Source organism: Gekko japonicus, unplaced genomic scaffold, assembly GCF_001447785.1.
Source record: "Gekko japonicus isolate JY-2015 unplaced genomic scaffold, Gekko_japonicus_V1.1 scaffold1280, whole genome shotgun sequence".
NCBI lineage: Eukaryota > Metazoa > Chordata > Lepidosauria > Squamata > Gekkonidae > Gekko > Gekko japonicus.
Genome location: NW_015165276.1, coordinates 406,880 through 418,768, shown reverse-complemented (window position 1 = coordinate 418,768; position 11,889 = coordinate 406,880). Strand labels below are relative to the sequence as shown.

Here is an 11,889-nt window from a genome sequence, read left to right as displayed (position 1 = left end):
AGTTGGAATGTCAGTTGCATATGGAACCTTCAAGGTCTTTTGCATATGGAAGCTGATTGGACTTCACTGCATTCCACACCTCAAACTCACCCCCCTCCCCGCAAGGCAGTTGGAATGTCAGTTGCATATGGAACCTTCAAGGTCTTTTGCATATGGAAGCTGATTGGACTTCACTGCATTCCACACCTCAAACTCACCCCCCTCCCCGCAAGGCAGTTGGAATGTCAGTTGCATATGGAACCTTCAAGGTCTTTTGCATATGGAAGCTGATTGGACTTCACTGCATTCCACACCTCAAACTCACCCCCCTCCCCGCAAGGCAGTTGGAATGTCAGTTGCATATGGAACCTTCAAGGTCTTTTGCATATGGAAGCTGATTGGACTTCACTGCATTCCACACCTCAAACTCACCCCCCTCCCCGCAAGGCAGTTGGAATGTCAGTTGCATATGGAACCTTCAAGGTCTTTCCTGCTCCTTGGGAGGAAAGCGATGGCGAACCTCAACAGCATGATAAAAAGTAGAGACATCACCCTGCCAACAAAAGTCCGCATGGTCCAAGCAATGGTATTCCCAGTAGTCATGTATGGCTGCGAGAGTTGGACTATAAGGAAGGCCGAGCGCCGAAGAATAGATTCTTTTGAACTATGGTGCTGGAGAAGACTCTTGAGAGTTCCTTGGACTGCAAGGAGATCAAATCAGTCAATCCTAAAAGAAATCAACCCTGACTGTTCCCTGGAAGGCCAGATAATGAAACTGAAGCTCAAATACTTTGGCCACCCAATGAGAAGGGAGCAATCACTGGAGAAGAAGACCCGGATGCTGGGAAAGATTGAAGGTCAAAGAAGACGGGGACGGCAAAGGATGAGATGGTTAGACAGTGTCATAGATGCAACGAACATGAAGTTGAGCAAACTTCAGAGGATGGCGGAAGACGGGAAGGCCTGGCGTGATCTGGTCCAGGAGGTCGCGAAGAGTCGGACTCGACTGTGCGACTGAACAACAACAAAATCATGGACAAGGATCTGAGAAGGTAGCCTGACAGGAATTTAACAGACAACAGGAGGAGAGGGGGAAAGGCGCTAAATTCACCACGCAAGATGATGCAAAACGCTCCCCCTCCCCCTCCCCCTCCCAAGACGTCCGCCCTGTTCCATTCACGCGCACCGCCTCTTCGGGGGTACGTCATCCCGCCCCCACGCGACCTAGCTCGCACCTGCTCGGTCCCCCTCCCCTTTCCATCTTCTTAAGGTAAAAGACAGTTTTAATCCTTCTCGGCAGTTTCGCTACGATCTCTTTTGGGACAAAGGGAAAAAGTATTGGAGAGACGAGAAGAGGGGGAAGGGAAAATCTGTACCCAAATGGGGGACTTGTTTATGGGAGAAAGAGGCCAGTAGAGGGCGCTTTAAAAAAAAGCAAAGGAAATAAAGAATTGTGTCGAAAGTGCGGGAAAGGAAACGGGAGTCGCGTGTGCCTTTCTCTTCCTCCCGTGCCTCCCTTGTCCCTGACTGCATCGTCGCTCTCCGTTTGGAGACAAAGAAGGAAGGCCTCAGGCCCCTCGGAGCCGGTGAGTTTGCGGACCGGGCTGGACTTTTCTTCCTTTTTGGTCCTTGGAAGGGCGGAGGTGCCTCCCATCTTTTAGTCCATCGCATGAAGTCACCCGGCTTCATTTCCGTTTCGCCACCTCCTGCGAAACAGCCGCAGGCAATCGTTGTTGGGGGAGGGGTTTCGCACCTAACATCTTTCTGGCGCCCCTCCCGGGGGGCGGTTCTGGTTTGTTTGTACGACAAAATAAATTCTGACCCGCCATTTTGTTATTTATGTAAACAAACATAATCAATTTCCCCCCCGGTTTAGAATGAATACACGTCTTGCATAGTGACTACATAATTGAAGGGGGGAAATAGCTAAGGAAGCAGGACTCCTAAGTTTCGTTTTCATCACTTTTTAATCATCGCCTCCATCTTCTTTGCTTTTTACCCCCATATTGGGGGGGGGGGAATCAATTTCTGCACACTTAAAATATGATTTTAAAGCAACAATGCTCTTCAGCATTTGGTTTTCCATTCTTTTGTTGTAAGTTTCTGATGATACACACTAGCATCTGCTTGTCGTTTTTTGTTTTATGATTCTACTGCAAATGATTTGAATGGGTGAGCATGACAACTAAATATGTGTAGTATTTGATATGTCCTTAATTGTGGAATGTTCAGAGCAATTAACTGAGACCCCCACATTATGTTCAGTCTCCTCTCAAGCATGGAGGCAACCATGATCATTTTTGGTGAAACCAGCTAACTCTCTGAGAACAATGCTGAACAAGTCTACTTAAAATCTTACTCGGGTGTTTTTTTCCAATAGGACTTACTCTCAGGAAGAGAGTTTTGGTTCTGGTGAGAGCATTATACCATGTAGTTTCTGTGAATAACTGAATCAACTCATAACTTTGTTCAAAGGCTCATTTGTCTTTATGCCAGGAATGATAGTGGAGATCCAGTACATTGGCTGTAATTGCCTCTGCCTCAGCCTTGTTAGCTGAGGCATTTCCAGGCCTACTGCTTTCTCTACAGACTGCTGGATTTTATTTTATTTTTGAAGTGCATGGGAGAACCTTTCTGTGACCAAAGCTATATATATACGCCCCAAGTGGTGAAAGCTTTCCACCTGAGAAACAAGGGCCAGGACATTAATATCAGGGGTATTCTCCCACAACAGGTGTATTAAAACAATGGTCAGTGTACTTAATTGTTACCAGTGTTTAGTTTAATATTAGAAATTTTGAGTTATTTATACGTAAGTTTATATTGTGCCATGGATGGCCATTGCAGAGTACAGGAAGTCAAGCCTCTGTCCCAAGGAGTTTCCAGTTTAAAATTCAAGATGGAGGGGAGGCAACAAAGGGAGATGAGGAAGGTGGAGTGGATGAGAAGTGGGAAGAATGTGTGCTCAGCTCAATTTCATGGGCTTAAGTTCAGTATGGAATTTGGGTGAAGGGGTAAAGTGGGGTTCTGTTTGTGGGGCCTGTCAAACATATCAGTTGTGATCTCTGTCCATGTGTGTGATCAGTAGACTCCATTGTGACAAGTTCTGATGTATTGTCTATTGAGGGAGAACTTGGTTCATGCTGTTGTATTATTATTTTTCAGATTTAACGTCATCTGGTTGAGCGTTTTTATCTACCAAAATGTCAAGTAAGTTCAATAGGAGGAGTTTCCTGTTTTCATTTATCTTACCCACATATAAAATGGCACAGATTGTGTTTCATTCCTCATTAACTCTTCCTAAATTTCCAGCCTGAGATGCTCCAAGTCTTGGAAGGAGAGTGTGCAGTTGTCATAGCACTGCCTTATGTAAACAAAGGGCAGCACTGCCACTGTGTCAGTCATGTGCTTGGCTTTATCCCAGTGGCTTACTTAGGGCTGAATTTCCTTTTGCTGCCGAAGTGCTGTACAGTCTTCTTGCATGACGGGTGATAGAGGCTTTGCATGCAAAGTTTGAAAACAGCTCCACCTGAGCATTATGTTCTGTAGGAAACATTTACATGTCAGAAAGAAAGCATTCCAAGTCAGAGCACTTTTAAACAAGTGATCCTCCCATGTGAAAAATGGAGGGGTACTCACCTCAGTGACCGGATTAGCCACCATTTGCTATAGAGCTGGGGTGTGTGTGTGTAAAAACCAGGGGGGGGATCAGTTGTGATAAGTTCGCTTTTGTATTTGGGCTGATTCATTTTTTCCCCTTACTTGAATTCTCACAAACTCCCAAGCCATAGATTGGACTCTCTTATAATATAGCATTTGAGGCACATTCTCCAGTTGTGCGCCTTCCTTTTTCCCTCATCCATTCATATTTTTTGATGTCACCTTGCAGTTTCTAGATTCCATATCCTCTACACAGGTATTCATTTTCCCCTCTCTTTTTAAACAGAAAGGCCATCTTATGCCCCACCGCCCACCCCAGCCCCCGCAACCGTAAGTATGCAAATATTTTTCTTAATTTTCACACAGATCCAAAAGCCTGGTGTCACTGCAATCACATGACATTTGAAACTGAGAGAGTATACGGCGCTCCGTTATTGGCAAGCCCTGAAGCCAGTCTGGGACAAGTGAATCCCAGCAGACCTTTTTGCCATGTTTTATCCATTAAGTGGTCCTTTTCAAGAACTAGAATGTGGAGACTGTCCACTTTCTGGACTATAACTCCACTGAAATAAAACTGAAAACCGAATTAACTGTTACCAACTTATTGACCTTTCCCCACTGAAGTACACCAGACATTGTTTCTTACTAGACTCCAGGGGAAGATCACGCCATGAAATGTCTAAACAGACTTATTTGAATTGACATTTTATGTTACTTTTTAAAAGAACTCATACCTTCAACTTCATCTTTAAACAGTGTTCCTTTGGGGTTTTCTCTTAAAGCAAAATATTTTGTAAAGGTTGTCGTTGCACTTTGTTACACTTTGCGAGGGGAAAAGCAAGCTTTTGTAAAGGTGAGAGTGTGTGTTTTGTCTATAGTAGACATTTTCTGTTTTCTTATGATTTCATTCCCAAAGAATGCAGTATGGCTGGGTGCAGGATACAGGGGAAGGCGCATTGTTGTTGCAGATACTAGAGAGGTAATTGCAAAAGTGCTGCATGCCACTTCCTTGCTGAAACTGATAGTTAAGCCCCAAACTGCTTCTAAGGTGAATCTCCTGACTGATAGTGTCAGGGATGTACGGGTGTCCATGATGCATGAAGGTTCCATCCTGATAAGAGTAGATCCTTCCATTGGTGGGACAGGAGTCTCGCATCAGGGAGAAGATCCTTGTACTGGAGGAGGGTGTCACAATCCGTAGTCCAGGCCTTTCACTCTTTATATCTAACCACCCTAAAAAAAGAAATCTGTCTGGCAAAAGGGTTGTCCACGACTGGCTTTTCTTTTAAAAGGTTCAACTTTAGGAGTGAGAGGCAGAGTGGATTTCTTTTATTTTTGTTTTCCTTTGTAATGGGATTGCTTAATCCAGAGGTGTCGAACTCATTTGTTAGGAGGGCTGGATCTGACATAAATGTCACTTCATTGGGCTGGGCCATGTGTGCCATAAAATGTAATGCCAAGTACTGTAGATATAAACTTTATAAAGGACACAGGCAAACCCAGTAAACAATACTATTTTTACTCAAAGTGCTCCTTCCCTGATGCGTGCCCTCCTACTTTCACTGCCCATCACACATTTACACGGGGACAGTATACAGGGATATAATGCACACTCTCTTCCATCTGGCAATAAATTTAATGACCAATTGCTTGCAAGCCGGATAAGAGCCATGAGTGGGCTGATTCCAGCCTGCAGGCCATATGCTTGACACCCCTGGCTTAATCCTTCAGAGACAGAGCCGATGCCAATCAGGACCCTTTCCCCCTAGATTAAATGGGTTGATGAGAACACTGGAGTCAACAGTTTTTTTAAAAAGTGCATTGACTTTGCAAGAGTGACACTTCCTTCCCTCTCCAGTACAATAGCAGCCCAAATAGCCCAGCTTAGCCTCGGCTTGTCAGAATCTGGGTTAGCCACAGTCAGTACTTGGATGGGAGAGCACAAAGAAAGACTGGGGTTGCTATGCAGAAGAGTGCAATGGCAAACCACCATTCTTCATCTCTTTGTCTGACATGACCTGTGGACGGGGTCACCATTAGTCAGTTGTGATTCGAGGGCATATTCTTCTTGTATGATAGATGACAGAAGTTACCAGAACTGGGAAGTACTAGACGCTTGGTTGTTACAAGGGATGTTTTCTAAGAAGCTCAGACTTAGGAAAAACAAGAGGGGGACCCGCGATATTCGCGGGGGGGGAGATCTCATATCACAAACACACACACACACACACTTTCTCCCCAGGCTCCCCTGCAGGTGCCCAGACCCACTGGTTCCCTCCCCCCGTGGGTTGTTTGGAGCTGCTCCAGATGGCCTCGCCTTTTTATTTCGCTTCGAGTGAACGAACTTTCCGGGGCGGCGTCTTCTCCGCAGTTTCTGGAGGCTGTCTTTCGGACCAGCCCCTCTGCCCTGGGTTCCCGCGGGTCGTGCAGGCTGCCCCCCCTCCGGCGCCCCAGGGGAACGAAGAAGGGGCCAGGCGGCGAGACCTGCGGTGCAGAAGGCGGCCAGCGGCAGCCCGGTCGGCTGGCGGTAGCTTGTAGCATTACACCGCAAAACTGCAAACAGAACTCCAACGTATCTTATTCCCAAGGGAAACAAATGCAAACGGTGGAATCCTGATGCCTGGATTTAAGCATAACTACCTACCTTTCTGAGTGGTTTGCTTTCAGTTAGCTTTATTCACTACGGGCTGGATTAACAGGTTTCATTCTGCTAACCAAGGAACTTTCTGTGATGGACAGTAGAAAGTTCTGTCTTTGGACCAACCAGATTTAAAATGCTGGATTGAAGGAAAAAAACAAACCCTGAGGGGTTTAACTTTCCAACCGGAAAGGAAAAGTTGGGCTTTGGAGGGAAAGGGGACAGGATATCATAGAATGAGCAGGAAGTCCAACAAGGAGTATTGACACACATGGTCTGGATACTGTTCCTATAAATACAGTAAAGTGTTAATGCTTCTCTGGTTATCTATATATCTAATAGCCAAGTTGCCCCCTCTGTGCGGATATCTAAATCCGCACTTCGGGGGCACTTGGGGGGCAGGGGGAGGTTTGTGCACACGTGGGGCAGTTCCCACGTGTGCACAAAAATCTGAACCCCCCCCAAAAAATATCGGGGAAATATTTAAATTTCCCCAAAACCGACAGAGCGTTTCCTGCGCATGCGCAGGAAACGCTCTGTCGGTTTTGGGGAAATTTAAATATTTCCCCGATATTTTTGGGGGGGGTTCAGATTTTTGTGCACACGTGGGAACTGCCCCACGTGTGCACAAACCTCCCCCTGCCCCCCAAGTGCCCCCGAAGTGCGGATTTAGATATCCGCACAGAGGGGGCAACTTGGCTATTAGATATATAGATAACCAGAGAAGCATTAACACTTTACTGTATTTATAGGAACAGTATCCAGACCATGTGTGTCAATACTCCTTGTTGGACTTCCTGCTCATTCTATGATATCCTGTCCCCTTTCCCTCCAAAGCCCAACTTTTCCTTTCCGGTTGGAAAGTTAAACCCCTCAGGGTTTGTTTTTTTCCTTCAATCCAGCATTTTAAATCTGGTTGGTCCAAAGACAGAACTTTCTACTGTCCATCACAGAAAGTTCCTTGGTTAGCAGAATGAAACCTGTTAATCCAGCCCGTAGTGAATAAAGCTAACTGAAAGCAAACCACTCAGAAAGGTAGGTAGTTATGCTTAAATCCAGGCATCAGGATTCCACCGTTTGCATTTGTTTCCCTTGGGAATAAGATACGTTGGAGTTCTGTTTGCAGTTTTGCGGTGTAATGCTACAAGCTACACTTGTTAGAACCATCTCTGACCAAGGGTGTCTTTGTATGTTGGCTTTATTTTATTAAAATATATCCTGCTTTTCATAAAGATTTCCGAAGTGGCTAATGGTGACTTTTAAAAATGGCATCAAATTGCCTTAAAACTAGCTAATACTAAATAAATCAAATCAATCAATATCAGTTCACCATATATCAGATTCTCAGACGAGAACTAAATACATGGTCAGCCCAGGTAGGAATCCAGTAAGTCTTCGTTACTTATTTGGGGCATTGAAAAAGAGAGGCAGAGTGCTCTGCAGCCGTGGTCCGAGAACGCTTTAGCCACATATCCCAGCTCCCCAAACCTCAGACAGCAAAGGAGTGCCCCAGATGGTGATCTGAAGGGTTGGGCTCACACAGATGGTTGGAGATGGTCATTTAGATAGCCTCTTCTCAGATAGTTGAGGGTTTTAAAGGTCAAAAGCACTATTACAAATGAAGGTGGGAAACAAGCAACTGTATTGGAGTTCAGTTCGGCAGTAAACTCTAGTCAATAACCAGCTGCTGCATTTTGGACCCACTGCAGAATGTAGCAAGGCTAGTCTGTTTCAGGAAAGATCACAGCTGGTATACAGGCCTTTGCTTGTCAAAAGTGTTCTGGATATTTGTGTATTTAGCATATATTTGGACCCTCTCTCCCCTTGAAATTCCGTGAGGTATTTGAGCATCCACATTCAGCGAAGGGTCTGAGAATACACCCTGACTTTAAAAGGGAAATGCAGCCCGGTTGAAACCCTATACCTAGATTAGATGAAAGATTGGCTAACAGCATGTCTGTCTTACCTGGGTTAAGTTTGTTTCTTCAGCTCCATCCAGTCCTTCTCTAGTCTCAGACACTAGGTTTACAGTCCTAGAATTTGGTGGGAAAGGCAGGCACCTCAGGTGTCATCTGCAGATCGATTGATGATTCCTTACAACACTGTTCACATTACAGGGTCAGCAACTATCTCATGAAAACAGAATGTAGCATTTTCGAATCCTTCACTTGCCTATGGGCAGTGGCACATGCCCAGGCAGGATTGTCTTAGGGTTATCTAAAAAAGCAAAATTAGAGCTTCCAGAGCTGAGAAAGGTGGATTTGGGTCTCTTCTCCCAGTGACTTTGCTACATCCTCTTTGGATTCCTTTTATGAGTTGTCATTGACGACAATGCCTTTGTTTCCAAGGATATACTAGGTAGGCTGCAGCTCTAAAATGCCTTCCTGAACTATCTTCTAGTGAATCAGGTTTTACTTCTCAAGGTCTTACTTCTCAATGAAGGGATTGCATGCCCTTCATTTTCTGTACAAAGAACAGAATATCTGTTACCTAGTCTTTTATCGTCTTGGTGCCCCAACATCCCAGTCCTGTAATGCAGTAATAGTTCCTATAACCTTGTGTATACACTGCATCACAAAGGGGTAGCCATGTTAGTCTGTCCTAGGCTGCAGTCACACGGAACATTAGCCACGCTACAGGGACAGAAGATAGGCAGATAGGCGCGATCACACCACCACATCTGGGAAGCGTAGAGCTCCCGTGCCGAACTCGAGGCTTCCCGCCAAAGATGCGGGGTAAAAAACTAGTACCTCCGAGGTACTAGTTTCCAGAAACCGCGGGGTAAGGGCGGGCACCTGATCGCGTTTCCAGTGGAATCCCGTGGCATCCGGCGCCCGCCCATGTCCTGTCGTGAACAGTTTTTCCCCCCCCCAAGTCTCCACAGGATGCGCACAAGCGCCCAACGGCGTATGCCCCCTCCCACTGCAGCCAGGCTTGTCGCCTCTGGAGGGTCGCTATGGCCACTGTCGCGCAGGTGGTTAGAGCGGCTGTGACGAGGGGGCCCACCTCCCCCTCCATTGGCTATGCCTCAGAGCTCTGTTGGGGTCCGGAAGCGTTTGTCGCCCTCTCCGGTAAGCCCACCACCCGCCTTTGGATGTGTAGATATGATTGCTCAGTCATGCGTATGCACAAACTTCAGTTTAAAAAAAAAATCCATCCTGTTTGCCACGGAAGTGGCGCCTAGCAATTGCTGGTGTGATCACGCCGCGCCACAGGATGGTCGTGTGATCGGCACCTCCCCCCTAAACATGGGACCTTGACGGGACGTCTGATTGTGCAACCGCGCGTTATTTTGCTTTGGGGCAAACAGCCACGCTCCCCCCCCCCCCGCATTTTCCTGCCTGTGTGACCGGGGCCCTAGAAAAACAAATCAAAAGTCCAGCAGGACTTTAAAGACTAATAACATTTATCTCAATTATAGCTTTTGTTGAGCTATAGCCTACTTTGTTGGATAAAGCGTGCTATGACTCTGAAAAGCTCATCTTGAAAGAAATGTTGTTAGTCTTTAAGGTGCCATTGGACTTTTGCTTTGTACACTGTGAAGCCAGCATGGTCTCATTGTTAGAGTCCCAAACTAGGAGCTGGGACCACCTGGGTTTGGATTCCCACTCTGCCATGGAAGCTGGCTGGGTGATTGTGGGCCAGTCTCTCTCTCGCTCAACCTAGCCTATCTCAAAGGGTGGTGGACATAAGGATGAAATGGAAATGTTTACAGCATCTCTGTTCCATCCATCTGTATGACATATGAGAACTGGCTGGAGGAGGGGACATCTATCAGCTGACTGCCTTTGTGGGGTTCCCAAGCTGCAGAGACCCAGAAAACCTCTGCAGGGGTCTTTTGCTTTGAGGCTTCTGTGTGGGAGAGCAATAACAGCCGTCCCATTGGCTGTACTGATCCACATGGGTCTTCTAGGGACCTCTGACTTGAGTGGGATGTGGCTGACTGGCCTGTGCCACGTCATGCCACTTCCTGGCCACCTCCCACCCATATCAGAGGTCCATAAAAGACCCACATGATTTAGGAACAGGCATTACAGGGCCCACAGAGAAGACTTGCTGCATCAAAGCTTTTTCTCTTTAAATCCCCAGAGGAAAATTTTGTATTATTTTTTTATAAGACTACAAAACTACAAAGAAAATATAAGGGAAGGGGGTTACATCTAAGGATAAAGGATAGATAACCCCACTACACTAAAAATCCAAGAGGAGGAGATCATATCCTTGTTAATCTAAGTGTTATTAATAAAAGTGTTAGTACAACAATATACTTGTAGAGTTCTTGTTTGTCTCAGTTTCAATGTTAGTATGTTAGTTGTTGTGAGAGAACTTTCTGAGCATCTTCTTGTTATTTGCTTCAAAAGGCAATTTTCAGAGTCCTTTTGCCTTTACTTCGGTTTTCTGTCTCCAAAATCATATGTAACTTTCGTTGCGCCTGCACCCGTTGCTACAGCAGAGTCCTCATCTGTTCCATAGGTAGCGGAGTCACTTGATTTCGATTCTTCATCTTTGGATTCTTCCTCCAATCCCAACTGGCGTCTCAAAAATTCTTTGGCTTTAGAAATAGAGTCAATCATTTCTCTTTTATCGTTGATTTTAAAGATGACACCCTCTGGGATCGCCCACCTGTATGAAATTCCATTGGTTTGAAGAAAAGAAATTATAGTCCTTATAGCTTTTCCTCTTTTGGCGAATTTCAAATGGAATGTCTTTTAAAGTTTTAATGTTTATATTCCCCATTTTCAGTGGAGTTGTTGAAGTCGCTTTTAAAATAGCATCTCTGGTCTGTCTTCTTGAGAATCTGAACACAATTTCTCCAGGCAGGTTATTTTTTTAAATATAATTAGAGTATGCCCTATAAGCAGTCTCCATCTCTTTTACTACTTCATCCGCTGTTGAGCCTATTGCTGGAGCAATGATCTCGCTGAGCAACTTCCTCAGATCCTCCTTTGCCGATTCAGGAACTCCCTAGAATCTGAGAATCGTTGTTGGCTTTTTCCATTTGTAGCTGTAACAAACGGTTTTCTTGGAAGTTTTGTTTTGCTTCAACTTCCCCCATTCTTTTCTTCATTTTCTTGTTTGTGGTGTCTATCTCTTTAATTCTCTCAGTCATATGCACCACCTTCTTTGCTGTTTCTGCCAGTTGGAGCTGCTGGGATGCGAAGTTTTGATTCAGCGAAGTCAGTTGCTGGTTAATGCCATCGATTTGCTCCATCACCGGCTTGAGCATATCTGCTAACATTTTCATGACGTCTGCTCCCTCTTCCGGTTTTGGGCTCTGCCTACCCGCTGGTTTTGCTTTAAGAACATAAGAACATAAGAGATGCCAATGTTGGATCAGGCCAAAGGCCCATCCAGTCCAACACTCTGTATCACACAGTGGCCAGAAATACCAGTGCCATCAGGAGGTCCACCAGTTGGGCCAGGACATTAGAAGCCCTCCCACTGTTGACCCCCCCAAGCACCAAGATGACAGAGCATCACTTGCCCCGGAGTCCCTATCTATACCTTGTGGCTAATAGCCACTGATGGACCTCTGCTCCATGTGCTTATCTAATTCCCTTTTGAAGCCGTCCATGCTTGTAGCCGCCACCACTTCCTGTGGCAGTGAATTC

At 45.7% G+C, this 11,889-nt stretch overlaps 1 protein-coding gene across 2 annotated transcripts in view; it reads left to right on the top strand.

Moving 5' to 3' along the window:
* The first annotated feature begins 1,452 nt into the window (after positions 1 to 1,452).
* The window catches only part of SMARCE1 (SWI/SNF related, matrix associated, actin dependent regulator of chromatin, subfamily e, member 1), an 84,216-nt gene continuing 73,779 nt past the window's right edge, over positions 1,453 to 11,889 (top strand). For both annotated transcript variants that reach the window (XM_015410271.1, XM_015410270.1), the window contains exons 1-3: positions 1,453 to 1,565; positions 3,145 to 3,189; positions 3,926 to 3,969. In XM_015410271.1, coding sequence (XP_015265757.1) covers positions 3,183 to 3,189; positions 3,926 to 3,969 — 51 coding nt within the window. In that variant the 5' untranslated portion in view covers positions 1,453 to 1,565; positions 3,145 to 3,182. The remainder of the gene's footprint in view (positions 1,566 to 3,144; positions 3,190 to 3,925; positions 3,970 to 11,889) is intronic.